The sequence below is a fragment of the Fundulus heteroclitus genome, chromosome 1 (genome assembly GCF_011125445.2).
Source record: "Fundulus heteroclitus isolate FHET01 chromosome 1, MU-UCD_Fhet_4.1, whole genome shotgun sequence".
NCBI classification, from domain to species: Eukaryota; Metazoa; Chordata; class Actinopteri; order Cyprinodontiformes; family Fundulidae; genus Fundulus; species Fundulus heteroclitus.
Genome location: NC_046361.1, coordinates 1707291 through 1727426, shown reverse-complemented (window position 1 = coordinate 1727426; position 20136 = coordinate 1707291). Strand labels below are relative to the sequence as shown.

General features: G+C 38.2%; 1 protein-coding gene across 7 annotated transcripts in view; it reads right to left on the bottom strand.

Annotated features, from left to right (window-relative positions):
- The window catches only part of LOC105921808 (paired box protein Pax-7), a 55965-nt gene extending 43573 nt beyond the window's left edge, over window positions 1-12392 (bottom strand). For 3 of the 7 annotated variants that reach the window (XM_036142331.1, XM_036142468.1, XM_036142505.1), the window contains exons 1-5: window positions 11952-12390; window positions 11090-11325; window positions 10890-11019; window positions 10652-10777; window positions 128-327 (exon numbers count right to left, since the gene is read on the bottom strand). In XM_036142331.1, coding sequence (XP_035998224.1) covers window positions 128-327; window positions 10652-10777; window positions 10890-11019; window positions 11090-11325; window positions 11952-12036 — 777 coding nt within the window. In that variant the 5' untranslated portion in view covers window positions 12037-12390. Of the gene's footprint in view, window positions 1-127; window positions 328-10651; window positions 10778-10889; window positions 11020-11089; window positions 11326-11951 lie in introns of all 7 variants that reach the window. The other 4 variants (XM_036142431.1, XM_036142406.1, XM_036142375.1 and 1 more) reach the window with 4 other exon arrangements.
- Window positions 12393-20136: the final 7744 nt, after the last annotated feature.

Here is a 20136-nt window from a genome sequence, read left to right as displayed (position 1 = left end):
GATATCCCTATGTACAGGTGCAACACTGGAGCGATGCAATCCTAAAGCTAACTTCAGTCCAACTTCTTGTACCAGGACTTGGTCCTAGACAGCTTAAATTTAAGCCCTAAATATGTTGGTGTATTACCTGGACCCTGGCCTCAGTTAGTCTGGTCTGCTGGGCCAGTTCCTCTCTGGTATAAATGTCAGGGTAGTGTGTCCTTTCAAAGGCCTTTTCCAACTCTTCAAGCTGCTCTGCTGTAAAGGTAGTCCGACTTCTGCGCTTCTTCCTCTTCAGGGGGAGATCAGGTTCCGATTCTACATCTGACACATCTTCCATTAGGCTTGCTAAAACCAGAAAAAGGACACAGTAGGAAGAACTTAATATGCCTGTTTAATTCTGGGAAAAATCTATGACAATGGAGATATTGAGGTGTATAATGTGCTTCCCTCATTTTGTTTAAATCTTAAAAAGTACTTAAAATTAATACCTAAAGCCTGAAAGAATACTTATGCCTTGTGAAAGAAGACTTACCATTTGCCTAGAACAGGGACTCCCAAAGTGTGGTGCGTGCACCCCTGGGGGTGGGTGAGCTACCACTAGGGGGTGCGCGAGGGGAAAACTGTCTGACAGAGTTTTTTTCCCCACACCATAAAGACGTGTACATAAACATTTTCTTTGTGAAAATTTTAATCAAAAGTATAAATTTAATCAATAATTAAAATATGTATTGTAATGATCCGTATTAGACTTTACTCTTTAAAATGTCAAAGAGTCCCAAAATGTCCCAATTCAGCCAAATAAACCACAAAAGCTTAGAGGAGATCATTCAGCAGCTAAGTTCCTCCTCCTGCTGCCTTGATGTTCTACCCACAGCTTTCCTTAAGAAAGTTTTGCCTGTTATAGTGTCTGATTTGACTCAGATAATAAACACGTCCCTTCTGTCAGGTGTTTTCCCCCAGTCCCTATAAACAGCAATTATCAAACCACTACTGAAAAAGAACTATTTAGGCAAATTACTTCTCCAGAACTACAAGCCCATCTCAAACCTCCCCTTTATCAGTAACATTATTGAAAAAATTGTGTTTCAACAATTAAACACCTTCTTAACTATGACCAGCCGCTTTGACGTTTTCCGGTCTGGCTTCTGTGCTCACCACAGTACAGAGATTGCCCTTATCAAGGTGTTTAATGACATCCATATAAATACTGACTGTGGAAGAACCACCGTGCTGGTTCTATTGGACCTCAGTGCAGCATTCGATGCTGTCAATCACTCCATTCTGTTAGAACGCCTGGAGAACTGGGTCGGCCTCTCTAGTACAGCTCTCAACTGGTTAAAATCCTACTTAAAGGACAGGGACTTTTTGTATCAGTAGGTGACTTTACATCAGAAATGACAAAAATCACATGTGGGGTTCCCCAAGGGTCCATTCTGGGTCCCCTCCTATTCAACATCTACATGCTCCCTCTTGCTCAGATCATAAAAAACAACAACATCAGCTACCATATCACACAGCTTTACATCACCCTGTCACCATGTGACAATAAACCAGTTCAGGCACTGAGTAAATGCCTAGAAGAAATCAATGCCTGGATGTGCCAAAATTTTCTTCAATTGAATAAAAACAAAACAGAAGTAATAATATTTGGACCAATAGAGGAGAGATCAAAAGTTAGCACACAGCTTCAGTCGCTTAAGCTAGAAACCACTGATCAGGCCCGAAACCTGGGTGTAGTGACCTGAACCTCCAAAAGCATCTAAAGATAATTACAAGGTCGGCTTTCTATCACCTGAAGAACATTTTCAGGATTAAAGGACTAATGTTTCAAAAGGATCTGTAAAAACTAATCCATGCGTTTATCTTTAGTCGAATTGATTACTGCAACGGTGTTTTCACAGGTCTGCCTAAAAAGTGGATCAGACAACTGCAGCTGATCCAGAAGGCTGCTGCTTAGTGAGTGTCCTCACTAACTAAGAAAGTAGAACACATCACTCCAGTTCTAAAGTCCTTACTATTCCCTGTATCTCAGAGAATAGACTTTAAAATACTTCTGTTAGTCTATAAATCCTTGAATGGCCTAGCACCTAAATACATCACAGACTTGTTATCAGTGTATCAACCATCCAGAACACTAAGGTCTTCTGGCTCCAGGAGTGTGAGAGGTGTTTTGTCATTATTTATGCAGTGGGGATCAAGTCAAATTGGAAAGGCTTGTGAATAACTAAGAACATCCAAAAAATAAAACATATATGTTCATAATATGTAAAAAGCTAGAATTCAAAAGGCAAATGTGTAATTTTTTTGAATTATCAGTATAGATGTGGGAAGGTGTGTAGAATGTCATGTCATAACATTGACTCATGATTTATGTACAAAAGCTGATTATACTATAGCTTAAAGTAACTTTAAAGCATTTTGAAGTTTTGTATAGTTAAATCAATGAGCATGTGTATTCCTCCCACCACTAGTGTGTGTTTTGTCATTAGGCTGTATTACTCATTAGTTTATGTATTGGGCATTTGTTTTGAGTACAAAAAAATACATTTCTTAGAGTGACACGTCATATAATAATGTTTCGATGATCATAAACTATTGGTTTTAAAATGTGCAGTCTGGTTTGAATGTTATTTGCATCTAAAGCCAGAGTTTGTTAATGAATAACTTCAACAATTTCATGTTTACAAAACGTGATGCAACACTTTAGAAATGTTTTTTCCCCAATTGTAAATAAACCTGTGGTCCAACAATTGGCAGTAGGCTAGTTGCTTCAATCTGAATAGCAATCATAAAACACAACAGTTGGACATAGCAATCCGTCTCAGTGCTCCAGTAAAGATATTCAAAGCAGGGACATTACAAATGCTGATCAGCCAATGTATTTGGGAAGAGAAGCTTTTCTTTCCCAGTTTTACTGTTGTCTAGTTGAATCATGTCACTTAGTGGGTGTCTATTCAGAGCCTTTTATGCTGCTGTCTTAAGGGAACAATACAGCCACTTCATAAACTGACAGCCTTCTTGCCTTAAGTCTCCAGTATATACCGTTTCAGTAAGCAATCCAGAGGAGATCATCAGCTCTTTCAGTGCAGGCACAAAACAACGGCTGGCTACATTTTTATTTTTATGTCTCTTTTTTTCCCTGGTAGCAGCTGTTTGCGTGTCAGCAGACCGGTCTTTGAAAGAAGATATTTAGTTGGCATATTCAGATGCTTGTGTTCTTTACTTACTTGCCAACAACCTGTTTAAAAAGCAGAGTAGTTTGTTTTGTTGGAAAAGTCGATTTCAGTAGCAAACGCTAAGATCAGTCAACAACATGTTAAGAAACATTAACGCGGAGTCCTTTAAACTCCAAATCTCCTTTTGAGGGTTTAAAGTGTCATGACTAGCAAACATATCATGATTGTACTAATAAGAAGGGCAGCACAGTGGTGATTAGCATAGAAGGTGTTTTGTGCAGCTATTTATCAACTCCACTCCACAGTCTAGATTCACCCTTGATTCTACCACAGCCGAAGAGTGATTACCCGTTTAGGGGTATCTTGTATTTTTTTATTTCTTTATTTTTTTTTGTCTCTTAGTACAACTGATGACCTGCACAGGGAGCTTCTGGGCTCACACAAATTGGCAGATGTTGTGATCCTTAGCAGTGTAAAGAGGATAAAAAAGTAAAAGCATGAAGACTGCTAATACTAATGGGGATCACTAATAAAAATAAAAAGGTGGAAAATTTGTTTTCCCAATTTTATAATATATATATATATATATATATATATATATATATATATATATATATATATATATATATATATATATATATATATAACAATTTTGTTAATTTTGAATCTATACTTACATTTCACCTCAAACTTACATTCTAAACTAAATTATGTATATACTTGAAAACTAGCATAACAAACAGAAATTGACTGCTTTGTATTAAGACTTGGATCAATCTGGAATCTGTGTAGTTATGTTTAAATCAGGTTTAATTGGTTTAATTATATATTTCTATATTGCAATTTTCTCTAAAGGGGCCTTTGTTGTGAACTGGTTCTTCATAAAGAGATCAGATTCAAGGAAATGTGTGAATAATACAATGACAAGATAACTGAGACTGAATGTGTCGTATTGGGTCAATTGTCTAAGTAAATATCTATAGGAACCGATTTCAAATAAAAGTTTATTATCTTTAGTTCTTTTTTAAATGCCAATTATGTATTTTGTGGAGACTGTTGTGCCATTCTACCCCAGTAATCCTTGTCTATCTAAGGTAATTTTCCAGGGAAATCAGATTTTCTCCACAGTTTGATAAGGAAAATCATGAAAACCCCCACTATGGAACTGAGCACACAGGTCACTGTAATCCTAAACAGGATTTTAGGATAGCATATTTTCATTCATGAAAATCTTTGATAACAATTTTAAGCATGCAATTATTGGACACTTTGTTAATACTAATACATATTTATTTTCTGTTAAGTTTGAACTTCCATTTAAAAAAAATCTATATTTTAAATTATTCTCTTTTAAAAGATGTAACAAAAACTAAGTATTAAACTTTCTGAAATTTTATTACAAATTAAGACAACAAATGTTTTGGCTCTTTGTATGAGGTTAGTGTTTTGTCTTGAAATATTCTTTATTCAGTGCATTAATATTCCAAATTCTTTGCTTCGCAAATATTTGTTACTCGAAAGCTCATAATCAATTATTTTTTTCCTCCCAAAAAATGTCTAAATATTTTAACAAAATGAGAACAAATGAATACTCAAATAATGTATGGTTGAAGTAAAAAAAGAGAAAACAATATGCAAGTAATTTCAGGAAATTGTATTGCCTGTGCAAATTCTCATTTATCCGGGTTATCGCAACAGCAAACAGGCTTAAATCGGAGGCAACCAGACATTTGTTCAGTTCTTTCTGAAAACGTTTTTACACCTGTCCAGGAGTCAATTCTGGTGGCTCGCACTTGAACAACCTGCAGTTGGTGTGCTGATGTTTTTAAAGACATGGAGGCCCGTCCTCCTAGGCGCTTTCTAAGTCAGATGCAAATCAATGACCACCCGTCACTGTCCTGGGTCCTTAAAAGCTATTGCTCAGTGTGAGTGGAGTACTTGGTCACTTGAATCACGATAATGCAATAATGCATCTTCTGATAGACAGTAATACCTGCGAGACCCTGAAAAGGGACCCAACCAATAACTAAAAAAATAAAATAACTGACTACAAACACTGGAAAGAGGGAAAGAAATCAGTCACTCCTTTCTATTGTCAGCTGTACCCAGGCAAGGCCATTCCATTCATAATATGAAATTCCAAAAATACACAAAGAGGGGGTGCCTCTCAGACCCATTGTCAGCTAAATTAACTCAGTCACATTTGACATCTTAAAACATCTTGCAAAAATTCTGGCTCTGCTGCTTGGAAACACTACACCACATACAAAACTCTTTCACTCAGTTCTTTTTGAAAACATTTCAACGCCTATCCAAGAGTGTGTCAATTCTGGTGGCTCGCACACAAGTGTCTATTTTTTTTCTTCCTAACCAAAGAAGCTTTTTTTTTTTTGTCAACATTGTCTGAGGTCTTTGTCCTTGAAGTCATTCGATAGGCAAGGCAAGACAAGGTAAGGCAATATAGGAAAATAAAACAGAATAAAAGTAAGTAGGAATAAAATTTAGAAACAAAATATAACATTAAAAACAGTTGGACTAAAAAAAATAGCACTACTGATGTTTCAGTAGAACTGTTTAACTAGAACAGTCAAAGGCAATCCTAAACAAACAGTTTTTTTTATCGTGATTTAAAGGAACTCAGGCTTTCCGCACTTTTACAGTTTTCTGGAAGTTTATTCCAGATCAGTGGAGCATAGGAACTAAATTCTGCTTCTCCGTGTCTGGTTCTGGTTCTGGTTCTGCAGAGCAGGCTAGAGCCAGAAGACCTAAGTGGTCTGAAGGGTTGATACACTGATAACAAGTCTATGATGTATTTAGGTGCTAAACCATTCATGGATTTATAGACTAACAAAAGGATGTTAAGAGTCTATTCTCTGAGATACAGGAGCCAGTGTAAGGAACTTAAACTGGGTGATGTGTCTCCTACTTTCTTAGTCCTTAGTGAGGACACGGGCAGCAGCATTCTGAATATACAGCAGTGAAAAACAAAACAACACCCATCCATAATCTGAAGTAATATATATATATATATAATATATATATATATAATATATAATATATATACATATATATATATCTATATATATACTATATATATGGGAATTGAATACAAGTTTTTCAATGTCTCAACCAGAAGCCAGTTAAGTACAAGCCAAGGAGATACAAATTAATTTATTTTCTCATAATATTTGTACTGTTAGTTTTCTGTATGCTTTTGTTCTGAGTGTATCCTTTACAAGCAGGCTTTTAACCAGACGCTTCTGAATTCCCCCAACTCTGTGGTATCCATTTGCTCTTTGTGTACTATTTTCTTTTGTTAATTGATCAGCCTCCAACTGGGTCGCCAGACAAGATCCTTGGCAAAATTAAACAGGGATTAAGGAAAAATTTCTTAGAACCCAATAGCAAAAAAAGAAGCAGTCTGCTATTCTTAGTTTAAAAGATGTTTCCCAGTTCAGCTACCCCCTCCCTATGTTGAATTTCAAAGTTTAATTTAAAATAATTTCTAGTCCTAGAAATATAAAGTAAATATCACTTTTCCTCTGAGTAAATAAATTGAATATGTGGATTAAAAAAAATTGTTTTATACAATTTGCACTGTGAAGATAATGATATTATATAATAATAAAATTTACACAGAAAATATGTATGTAATATTTTTGATGGCTGATTAAAATTAGCCAAATATTTGTACAGAACACCTAAAGTTTTTCTGTACAAATATTAAAGTTGAAAGTTTGTCTGATACCTCCAAATATGCAAACAGAAAAAGAAACATTCATGTTTTGGCATATAAAGCTAAAAAAGAATAATTTATTATAGATGTAGCTATTTTTTGTTATGGGTGTATTGTATCACACTTCATCTCTTGACTTGTGTTTACACAACTGAATTTGTCTAAGTACATTTTATTTGTTTCTATATTACTTTTCTGCCAAAGGTAATAACACTAAATTTAGATAATGTTTAAAGAAGAAGAAACATCATCTTTATTGTCATTGCACCACACATCCCAATGGAATTTCTCATCCACATTTAACCAGTTGCCCAGGGAGCGTTGTGGAACTGAGGGTCTTGCTCAGGGATCCAGAGTGCCAGTCTACGGAAGTCAAACCCAGAACTATTCGGACGCAAGCACAATGCTTGAACCACTAGGCTACCACTTCCCCCGCATGTATTTCATGTGGTAAAACCCTAAGCATACTTGAGAAACTGAAAGCAATTTAAAATGATTACTGTTGAACAAATTTCTTGGTGCTTCAAACTGGCTTTTTTTCTTTTTTAGTATATTCTTTGAGGTGATGATTTTTGGTACAAGCCAGCGGGGAAAAAAGATGAAGTTAATCCCGCTTTAATAAAGTGATGCACAGCCCCAGACCAACGTGGAATGATTGTGTTATCACCTTCCAACATTTGGGCCCTTATTTCAACCTGCTAAAATATGAAAATGGTGTGGAGTAAAAGTGTATGCCTGAGGAAAATTATTTCTAACAGCTACAACTGGGCACTGAATCTGCTTTCTGTGTGTTTCTTTCCTCTCTACTGCATTTGAAGTCATCCCCCATCCTTGCTTTTCACATATTTTTCGCTCACCCAAAGTGGACTTCAGCACTGTCTCGTCCTAATTTATAAACAGAGATTATTTTAATTTTAACTCTGTTCAAAATGTATTATGGCTTAAAATGTTTCCTATCATCAATGGTAAACTGCTTGTACTTGTATAGCGCTTTATCAAGTCCAACGACCCCAAATCAGTTTACACTACAGTCAGTATTCACAAACACATTCACACCCTGACAGTGGTGAGCTATGCTAGCCACAGCTGCCCTGAGGCAGACTGACAGAGGCGGGGCTGCCATACATCGGTGCCACCAAGCCCTCTGACCACCGGCAGCATCAGGGGAAAATATATTTTTTAGAGGTTTGGCTTATCATATTAACATATCAACAAGGATTAAAAGCACAACTGCAATAGCTGCTAAGTACACACACACACATAAATACAGAAATATATATATCTATATCTATATATATAGATATATATATAGATATTTTTTCAGAGAGCATACTTTTTAGATTCTGTGAACCAAAACATTATTAGGATTCAGTAAAACAACTCCGATCATCAGATTGTTTTTTTATTTTATTTTTGTGGACTTTTTACCAGTGGTATAAATAATATATAGCTGTTCTGTCTCTCTTTGAGGTCGGTCGTGTCTTTCTCTCCTTTCCAGCTTTCACAAACCCCCCCCCTCCTGCTCTGCTATGTCTTGTCCTTCTGAGAACTTTCTTCATATCAACCGAACTCTGAAAAATATGGATCTGGTAAGATGGTCTCTCAGTGCTATTGATAAAAATTTTTCGACGGGTAGGCAACGAAAGGGGGACCCGTCCGGTCCTGATTTGACTCATTTTGTGGGATACACCCTATATTCTTGGATGGAAAACGGTGTGTCTTTCGATTTTGTCATTCCTGGACTTTTGAAACGTTTGCATGTTTGGATTCAGGATACTTGGATTTCTATTTATTGAATTTGGTGGATTTTTGATGTCTCAGCAAATACAGCGGATGTCGGTAGCCATTTGGCCTTGATCAGGCTGCCGGCTGCATATGACGCGCTCACTAAGGCGGTGAACGGACAGTTCTGGAAGGTGGAGGAGCAGAGCCGAAAAGCTGGATGTACTGGTACACAGACTGGCTTCGCTGGTTGAACTCAAAGGGGTGATGGGATCAAATCTGGAAGTGAAGCGCGGAATAGCCCAACAATTTGGAAAATTGGATTTCACCATTTGGAGCCAGCAAAAGACTTAAAGCTGACAGGAAAGGCAGTGCAGCTTGCCCTCATAACAAATAACATATTTGCCCTCCCTATCTCTACACCTGGATTGTTATGGCGGAGAATGCTCAGAAACGCTCCACGGCTACCCCTCTTCCCCGCTGACATCTGCGAATGCTTCCTGAACTATTGGCCGGCTGATAACATCAAGGACAATGGCCTCTGGAGAGTGTTCACAGAAATATGAACACTTTCACCCATACAGACACACAACTGATGCTCATATAAACTGATTAACTTACACGCGATTAGTCTCAAATGTTTACCTTCTGCTATATGTGTCTCGTCTTATTTGTGCTTTTTGTGCAAGAGGTTTTTTGATATCTTAAACTGTGTCCTGTTATAGGATAAAGTTTGAGTTGTGTTTTTTTTTCCCTCACACCTTCCATTTGTTTGTGGCCTCTATCTTTTCACAGAGTAATGTCAGCGCCATGTGGCCTCAGTAAATCTTCTCCCCCTGAAATGTTTGTGATGTTTGTTTGTTTGTTATGGCGATTGTACTGAAACAACAATTTCCCTCTGGGATTATTAAAGTATTTCTGATTCTGATTCTGATTCTGACTGATCCAGTATGTAGCATATTTTATATATTTTTGTTCTTAGAATGTACACCAAAGGATATTGAGCAAAATACCATGTTTCATTGGTTTTTTTGTAACAATAGAATATAGCCAGAACAATTTTGTTTAGCCTTAAGTGAACTCTTGTAGTGTCAAAAAAGTAAAAAACACAAAAAGAAAAAAAAGAAAAAGAGAAAACCATCAGAATTTCTATTTATCTATTTTACACTTTAAACTCTGAAATTAGACTGTGGTCCTCAAACGAAGCTATGTGCCAGTGAGAGATGAAAGTGAAAAGAAATAAAGGGTTTAATCTAATCTGCTTTAAAGCCTTTGAACATAGAACATGTGCCTGGAAATAAGAGAGTGAGGGTTGATAGGGGATAAATGTATTTCTTACTAGGCCTTTGAGCTATTATACCCTTTTCCTGTACAATTGCCTATTCATCACACACTAGTTTCATTACCAGTTGTAATAGGCTCAGTCGTCAAATTATTGAACGTAAGACCTGGATGACAGGAAGACAGAAGATATATATATATATATATATATATATATATATATATATATATATATATAACAAAAATTGTTTAGAGATTGTCTTTAGATTTTAATAGAAAAAAGGAAAAGGGGAAAGTGCTCTATTGCCAATGGACCACTGTTTTTCTGTTTTTTTTTTACTAGACTGTTACCCCATCATTTCAGCTGTAGTTTAACTGTTTTTTATTCAGCAAGCGATTATCCTGCCCATCTTTTTTCTCAGAATTTAGAAAAAGGCTTCTGCTCTGCCCCTAACAGGCCACAGAGACCCCCGCTCTGCTCCGGTGTCAAAGCCCATTGTCAGCCTGATCCTGATCTAACCCATTCTGACTGCAGCCAGCTTTCACCCATCTGCTTTGCTTTCAATGGAACATTTAACCATCCCCATGGGATCCCGATCCACTTCTGCATTTCCACAATATGAATAATAAAGTGCCTGCTGGGAGAACACAAAACCCAGAGCGGCAAAACAATTTGAGTCCAATTTGTCGACAATTTGTCACTTAGAAAAAAATAGTAAATACTGAAAACAGTCTGGCTTTTTTTCGATCCTACCTTTATCGCAGAGGATGCCATCTATGCTGTGTTTGTTTGCTTTTTCTCCGTCTTCATCCTTTTTGTCCCATTCGCCCACATCTTTCTTACCAAATCGATTTCGAAGTACGCGGCTGATTGAACTCACTGTAAATGTCCAGAATAAAAATACCTATGATTATATGATAATAATAATAATAATAATAATAATAATAATAATAATAATAATAATAATAATAATAATAATAATAATAATAACCTGAAGGGACTGTGCCTCTTTCACACACCCCATCTTTCAGCAGCTTGTCCTGTATCTCCCAACTGAACATGCCAGGGTTGTCGTGCCTGTACTCCTCTATCTGTCTTTCCACATCCAATGTAGATATCTGCTGCAGGATCACAGAGTCATTAAGATGCATATCCGTCTATGTAGCCTATAGAAATATATAATAGCCTCACCCTCGGTTTGCTGCCACCAATGGCTCCTGGCCGGATGGAACCCGTCTCCTGATACCGGCAGAGAATCTTGGACACACAGCCATGAGAAACACGCAGCTGCCGGGAGATGACACAGGGACGGACCCCGTGGTGGGCCATCTCCACGATCTTGTGCCTGATGTGGTTTGGTAGTGGCCGGCCGTTAATAAAGACACCTCCCAGCTGGTTGACCCTTCCCTGCCCAAGGGGGGTGGATACTGCCAGGAAACCATGAAGTATTTTGCTAAATATCGGAAAAACTTTAAATAGAAGTATTCTTACTGGATTTAAAGTATTTTGTGGAGCTGTTGTCCTTCGGGTATAATTCTTGTTTAAAACTTTGAGAAGCTCAAGAGGCAGAAGATCTCTTTATAAGTTCATGACTCATAAAATCCAACGATCCAACCTGCAGATTTTTTGCTCTTTCACTTGGATAAGGTCCACCACACATCCACTATTTTTAAAAACAATTTCGACTTGACAAAAGCTGTCATCACAAGATTAGATGCCATTGATCGATGGGCCAAAAAAATTAAGTTGACCATCGAAGTAAATTCTCATAGAACACAAACTGCTTTTAAGACCAGTCTTTAAAAAAACACTTGGAAAACCGCTTCTCTCTGGCCTTGCAAAAACAGTAAACTGATAATAATAACAACAATAATATAAAAATAATTTTTAATAATACAAATTATTATAATCCCTACTATTATAATTAGTTGTAATATTAATATTATTAAATATATTGCTAATATACTGGTCAGGGGGCGTTTCAAATAGCTAATCCTAGCTTGACCTCTTTTCTTTTAACTAGTGCTGTGTTTTTGTAAATCTGTGTGCTTACCATCCAGCGGGAGCCCAGTGCGGTGATAGTTCTGTCTGGGAAACAGGCGCATCCTTTGCGGGACCTCTCCTGGTAAAGAGGACATTGCAGCATTAAAAATCAGAATCAATCCAAAGGTCAAAGGCGTCTTTAGATATCAAGTTCAAGTGCTGAGTTCTTGATCTTGTTAAAAACAGGCAAACTTGTGGCAAAATCCAGTCTGTTGATGAGGAGAAAAGTAGATTAAATAAAGCTGAAAAGCGTGAAATCCTCCTCAGCACAGAGGCGGAGTGCAAAGCTGTGTTTGGAGCCCAGTACCGTACTTATTGTACAGAACTGCTCTGGTTATGAGACAAGCTAATTCAACCAGCAATGGTCCTTCAATGGTTCCCAAAAGGTTCTCAGCCACACGACTTCAGGAAGCTTACCACAGGTCTGAAAAACCGGCAGGTTCTTAGAGCTCTCTTTTATTGCTCTGGGAAAAGCTCCAACAGGTTTCTGCAGCCAATGAGAGCCCAGGAATCATGAGGAGTCCAGGCCACACATCCTCCTCACCAGCACATCATCATTCCTGTCAAATGTTGGTTAATGAGTGGTGGATAAATAACTGTCCCTTTGTGTTGAGAGGCTCAGCCAGCTAGCTCATTGTTCAACAACGCATTTTCAAAGAAAAACATCGGACACATATTGAACCGCTTTATATTTTAATCAGGTCATCACAATAGCAACTTTGAACAGGGGGAGGCAGACCCTTGTATTTCCCCAATACTTCTCATTGTCGACTAAAACAAGATACAATATATGATTTTATGTGTAGAAAATGTAATTCCTTTCCAGATAAACAATAATATTTTTCAAATGATAACATTTTACAGATAACTTTTAATAATGTATCACCATAAGAACCTCAGAAAGGACAAATGGCCATCTGGTCACCTCTTCTGTAGTCTGAAACAACAAATGAGTCAAATAAAATCGAGAAGTTAATTGTGCTCAGATATTTTATATTTGCCACTGCTTACCCTTAGCAATTTGTTTTTAATGTTTTTAAGTTTCTTTTGTTTTTATTAAATTCTATTTTGGTGGCACAAGAGTTTGGAAGTTCGACACTTCTCCCAAAATTGCCTGCTGGCGGTGGTCAGAGGGCATGGTGGCGCCGATGTATGGCACCCCCGCCTCTGCCAGTCTGTCCCAGGGCAGCTGTGGCTAGTAACATAGCTCACCACTGTCAGGGTGTGAATGTGTGTGTGAAAGACTGACTGTAGTGTAAAGTGCTTTGGGGTTGTTGGACTTGATAAAACGCTATAGAAGTACAAGCCATTTACTACTTACAAGCACTCTGAGTTGCCTTTGGACAAAAATGTGCTATACAAATAAAGTTGCCTTATTTCAATCTTGTCTTGAGTGGTCCCTGTGTTCCTCCTCTGTCGGACATTGGTTTAGGACATCATCTCCAGGTTCAAAAGGGTTTAAACCACAGCTTGAAAATTTAAAAATTGTTATACCATTATGACATGGCGAACTGCAACTCCTAGCATGCAACACAGCTGGGACTACAACTTATTGGGGCGTCTACAGCTTCCCATCACTGTACAGAGAGATGGTGACTGTCAAGAGATCAAATTACACCCGGGCATAAAACCACTGTGGACAACCAAATGTTCCCTCTCCTGTGCTGTGCCGCTGTGTTGAGAAGACATTCAACTGAATTTCTGCGTACTGTCTGCACGTGGTAGGCCCGTCATCGATTCTTAGCAGGCCCAAGCTTCATTGCATCACCTGGTTTCCCCTGCATCTCACCAGGGAGGTCTTGACTTAAAGTTAACCTAAATTAATCTTTAAATCAACTGGAAGATCCATCATCTTTCAGGGAACCAACAGAATCCGTTCAATTTGTTTTGGCCAAATAGGTCGAAGAAGCACCCAGAGAATCAACGTTTTCTTGTCATCAGCAGTGAACTTTGCCGCATCTCCACGATAGATCCCGGCTGAAATCCACGGACGCTGAGCAGGGCAACAAAGGTCTCCTTTGTTTGGAGCAATATCACATAAAAGATTATCTTACTTTTTTCACCCGTAAGGTGATATTTTGTGCCTGGGCAAAACATATTAGGAATAGTTTTAATGCTTAAGTACTTCTAAGGGAGTTTGTTTGAACTGTGCTTTATATTTTCAATGTGTGGTTCTATTATAAGTGATTTGTGCTGTTTAGTTTTGTTTAATAAGAAACGAGCCGTGGCGATCGGCTGTGTAAGAAATCTTTTCTACGCTTCTTCCCCCCTCCTCTCTCTCTCTCTCTCTCTCTCTTCATGGTTTCCTACGTCAGGCCTTTCTGGTTTTCCGCGGTTTGTCGAAGTCTTTGTCTGGACTGGTTACCGCCCTCCGTTCAAAGCCCGTTTTCAGGTTAAGCTAGTGAGTTAGTCTGTCATGTATGTCATGTTGTGCGGGGCACCAAGTAACCCCGAGGTTACTTGGTGCAGGCTGTTGTAACACTATCTGACTACTACTAGGGGCGATGTGGCACAGAGGTTAGGGAGTTCGTCTTGCAATTGGCAGGTTGCCGGTTCGATCCCCCGCACTGACTGTCTCTGTCGTTGTGTCCTTGGGCAAGACACTTCACCCACCTTGCCTGCTGGCGGTGGTCAGAGGGCCCGGTGGCAGCGGTGCATGGCAGCCTCACCTCTGTCAGTGTGCCCCAGGGCAGCTGTAGCTACTAACATAGCTCACCACCGTCAGGGTGTGAATGGGTGAATGACTGAACTGTAGTGTAAAGCGCTTTGGAGTTTGTCAAGACCAGTTAAAGCGCTATACAAGTACAAGCTATTTACCACCTTGAAGCCAAATTAGAACTTTTGAAGTCCAAAAGATTTGACCTCTGTCATCCGAAGTGAAAGAAAGATGAAGTGTTTTTTGTTAACAGCATCCCAGAGAAAAGTAATTTCTGTAAATTGATTTAATCGCAGTACAGCTTAAAAAGTTTGCTGCCCATTCTTTTGACGAGTAAAATGTATATAGTAAGTGCATGCAATATCTTTCAATTTATTATATTTATTCCTGTCTTGCGGGATATGTTGACTCCTCCCCTTTCTGTACATCTACCTCGGCCTGACAAAGTTGAGGCTGTCACCAAACATCAGCAACAATTTCGCTTAAAGTAGCAGCAGAATACATGCTGTGGTCATTTTATTTCCTATTTAAAATGTTCTCTATATATTAGGAGAAATCCTGTGTGCTTATTTTAGTGACATGATTGAACCATGAAAGACAGAATAATTAATGACCACTTACTACTACATTATCAGTGGTAATAAACTCACATCATAGAAGTGTTTTTTATGCGTGAGTGTTGCTTTGTGTGAAATGTGCAAATGTTTAATCCTTTCGAAAAGTACATTTGACACTGAAACTATGATTATATTACTATGACTATATTATTTTTCTCATTTTTGGTGCATGCTTGTTTACAGAACAACATATGAAGAAAGTTATTTTTATTTGTGAAGATTGTTAAAGCAATGGCAAATGACATGCAACCACTTTGGTGTTCATAAACAAAATTATATTCTCAGTGAAAAGAAGGGCAAGTAAATCCCCTGAAGTGTTCTGATGACAATGCTTATCTTATTGCTGCAAGTACACAGGCTGGTAATACAATGTAGATTTCTGTCCAAGATGTCCCCATATTCATTGTACAAATTGTCAATAAGCAGTATTTCTGTAACGCCAGCAAAAAAACTAGAAATATTTTAGGATACATATATTTGAAAACTACTTTAAAATATATATTTGCTGGTGGTTACACTTGTGGAGAATCTGAGGCTGCTGATTTACATATGCATGATGTTCCACTATCTGTGGGACCTAAATGGCCCCAAAATACTGACAGAAATCCTGGGTGTTGCTTGGTTGGTGTGTTAGGTTTTGGGAAAAACGTTGTTCGTAGTCAGTCAGGGCATTTACAACTTGAGGAATTTCTTGAGAGTACTCTGTCTCACTTGCTATGATTTCACAGGGGCTGCAAATGCACTTGTAATAAAACATGTTTAATGCTTAGCCTATTTAGCCTTGATTATATTTAATCAAGGCTAAATATAATTTATTGGAATAATTGTTTATCTTAATATTCCAATGTAAAAGTTTCAAAATTACAAACCAGGTATTGTCTTCTAATCTGAAAAAAGACACTACTGCTGCGCAGCTTCACCTCAGGGGGGAGCTCTTGGCTCTGCTGGCAGCTAAAACATGGAAGGAGAAACCATAGACATCATATACGTAGACGCCCCGTCGTCGGGTGAGAGGCGTGCCGAGAGAGCAGCCATCTTAGGTCAGACCAAGCTGCAGTCAGACAGAATACACGTCAATTCAGGAAAATGTACTTTATGTTTTCAGATACTCTGAATCCGGTGAATTCTCAACCGATTTCCAGATAAATTAGCTGACTAAAAACGTCACCCTTTTAGGGGCTACATGAGATCAATTGATTGAATTAAATTATTATCTAACTTAATACATAATTCCGATTTTGTATTGACAGTTAGCAAACTTCCAGAGCTCCATCCTAGGATGCCCGATTTTTGCTCTGCTAATGGGTGCGCAAATAAAAGGATACTACAATCCACATCCTGGAGAATTACCTTCCATAAGTAAGATTGTCTGATAGATGATCCTCATGCTTTACAGTTACAGTTTTTCCCAGCATAAACACAATATGTGCTAATGCAGGGGTGTCCAACTCCAGTCCTCGAGAGCCGGTGTCCTGCAACCTTTAGATGTGTCCCTGGTCTGACACGCCTGAGTCAAATAATCAGTTAATTAGCAGGACTCTGAAGAACCTGACTGCATACTGAGGAGCTAATTGTGCTATTTGAGTAGCAGACCCGGCGTTGCAGACCGGCGGCATGGGCGGGCATTGGGGGGCCGTGCCCGCCCTGTGAGCCAGCTGTGCCCGCCCTGGACTGGAAGCTGTCTTTTCTTTTTCTTCAGGGTTCCCACGGGTCCTTGAAATCCTTGAAAGTTTGTGAATCTGAAAAATATAATTCAAGGCCCTTGAAAGTTCTTGAAAACAGCCAAAAAAAAACACCTTGTCGTTGAAAGTCCTTGAATTGTTTTGTGGGGTTGAAAGTTCACACGGATGACGACTCGTGTCATTATTTTACTACGACACGATCTTTTAAAATGATGTTGATTCCGCAGACTTCTAATTTGCAAAAGTACGTTCGCTTTTCTTCGTTAGTTGGTAGGCTATGGTTTAGGCCTACGTGCGTCCAATAGGTTACATTCATGCAGTGTTGCCAACTCAGCGACTTTGTCGCCATATTTAGCGACTTTTCAGAGTCAAAGTTAAAAACTAGCTTAATCAAAGATGAAAGTAAGTGAAACAAATTGATATAATTCTGAACATCTCAATGCTGCGCTTTTTTCCATAAAATTCCATGAAACGGTAGGCTAATGTACATCCTATATGTAATGTAGTATAGCATAGCCATGTACTGTGGATATAAATGTAGGCTATGAATATGATCAATATCAAGGTAGGCTATAAATTAAGTCCACTTTCTTGCATTGCTTCTGACCCAACAACTTCTATGCCGTTTAGTCTTTTATTGAATTTGCATTGTATTAAAATATGATAACCTATTCAGAGGTCACAGTAGGTAAATGCCGCCACGTGTGGTCCTTGAATTTGAGGAAATTGGTCCTGGAAAGTCCTTGAAAGGTCCTTGAATTTGATGTTCACCAAGGTGTGGGAACCCTGTTTCTTTCTTTTTTTACCTCGGAGTGGCCATCGTCCTTTTAGTACTATCTTTGATGTGTCAATCATTCAATTTAACCAATCTAATCAACGACTGACGGCAACATGCTAGCCAATCACAGCTGGAGTAGGGCGGGACACCGAGTCATAGCCTTCAGTCGCCGCCGTGGTTCGGCTGTGGTCACTGTTGGTGTCGGTAAAGTGGGATGGAAATTTGGTCTGATTACCAAACAATTACAAGAAGTGACAACGAAGCAGAAAGCGAGCTGGAAGGAGTGCCATTAATTTCTGTTTGAAATGTCAGCACTGAAGTCTAAACTGGAGTAAACATTCACGCTAAGAGGGTTAGCTAGACAGCTAGGAGGGTTAGCTAGACAGCTAGGAGGGTTAGCTAGGAGCACAAGGAGCAGAACCAAGCACTAAAACTGCAACTGAAGAGACTTAAGTTACTTGCAGGTAGAAGGACCTCTTGCTTTGTTCTGCTCCTTGTTCTCATAGCTGCTGTAATTACAGAACCTGTTCTAGTCAGAATTGTTACTTCAGTCAGTGTCCAGCCTTACATCAGTGCTCGTGTTTATTAGTGTGTAGCTTATGCTGGACTTTTGAGTTAAGACACGGCGCTACAGGTTACCCTATGTCACTGTTAGTTTCCAGTAACCCAAACCAGCATAAAACCTGCCAAACCTAAAAGAAAAAAACAAGCTCAAATCTCAAACTCTCTCATGTAAAAGCACAGAACTATTAAACACATAAGAACATGCCATTAGCACACAACTGCGCTGAAGCAAAGAAAAAAACTGTGCATATGGGCTCCAAACAAAATGTACAATCACACAACCAAATAACACACAAGATCTCTTTATCAATCAGGATATATCAAGCAGAAAAAATAAATTATAAATAGCTTCCCAACATGTGTTGTAAATCTACCTTAATATAAACTTAATTTCTCTCAGTATAGCTCAATTAAACATTTCTCTTAGACACAGTCATGAAATATTTTTAAGTTGATAAGTAAAACTCAACCCCTCTTGGGCGTTTACACTGACCAAACACTTGATTAATCATTATTCTTTTCTTGTTTTATTATAACAATCAATATTATTCATTATAACTATTATTCATTGATGATGTCAGATCGACAGATTCAACTTATTTAAAAAATAAAAAACTTTTGATCTATTTTGTTAGTAATTCATTCTAAAAGCCTAACAAATGTTATAAAAAGCTTCTGAAAGTTTTTACAATCTGCCCATAAGCTATTTTTTTTTTTCCAGCTCAATGTGTTCAAAAGCCTAATTTGGCAACACTGACTACACTATTGCTTTTTGTTTGTTCGTTACAGTAGTCACAGAGCCAGTGTTCAGCCTGAAGTATATATATATACATACATATATATATATATATATATATATATATATATATATATATATATATATATATATATATATATATATATATATATATATATATACGAAACTTCTTAAGGAGACGTCCTACAGATTCTGGCCCACGGACACGGACTAGGCCGTGGGCCAGAATCTGTAGGGTGACTTTTCGTATGAACTGTCAGGGGGCAACTTTCTTCCACCGGGAAAAGTTGCTACACATAGCAGTGAACTCAAAACACCATCCATCCATCCATCCATCCATCCATTTTCTAACACGCTTATCCCTGCGTTCGCGACGTGCCGGTGTCTATCTCCAGCTGTCAATGGGCGAGAGGCGTTGTATAAACTGGACAGGTCGCCAGTCCATCGCAGGGCAGAAATAGCCCAGACTTTTGCCCAATTTACTGTGATATCACCGAGACCTGCTGCGCTAGGATAGCACAGCCAAACGACTTATCCCCGGCAGAATTTGTATTCCCTGCGCCGAGAGCGCATTCAACTGGAAGAATGAACCCAGTCAACTCCGCCTCATTTCCAACCTATTAGGCGTGGAAATGAAGATCTTTTACTTTTCTTAACGAAATATAGCAATGGTGTCGTTACATTATCGTTCAGTTAGTGTGAAAAAAATGAAAATGTAACACTTGTTAGTGCGATCATAAAGGATTGCTATGTCGGTTAAAACTCGATTGATCACTCAATATAACACGTTATGAGAAAGTAAACGGCTCTGTGGTCATTTCCACACGTGTCACGAAAATATTAGCTTTATGTTATTAGATTGTCACATGTCTGTCTGCTGAAACCAAAAATCCACCTTCCTGAGTTCATCACAGCTGTCTGCTTGTTCGTCTTTTTTCTTTTTCTTTTCTTTTTGACCCGCATGAATGGATCATATAGAGCGGATTTCACGTGTGATCAAATGAACACTGAATAAATGTAACACCAAAATTATCAGATTTAATAAGATTTTAATTCAACCAAGAACCATATAAAGATATTAACCATATTAAGAAAACGAGATATGTCTCTTTTAAAAATAGAACAATGTATTAGGAGTTTA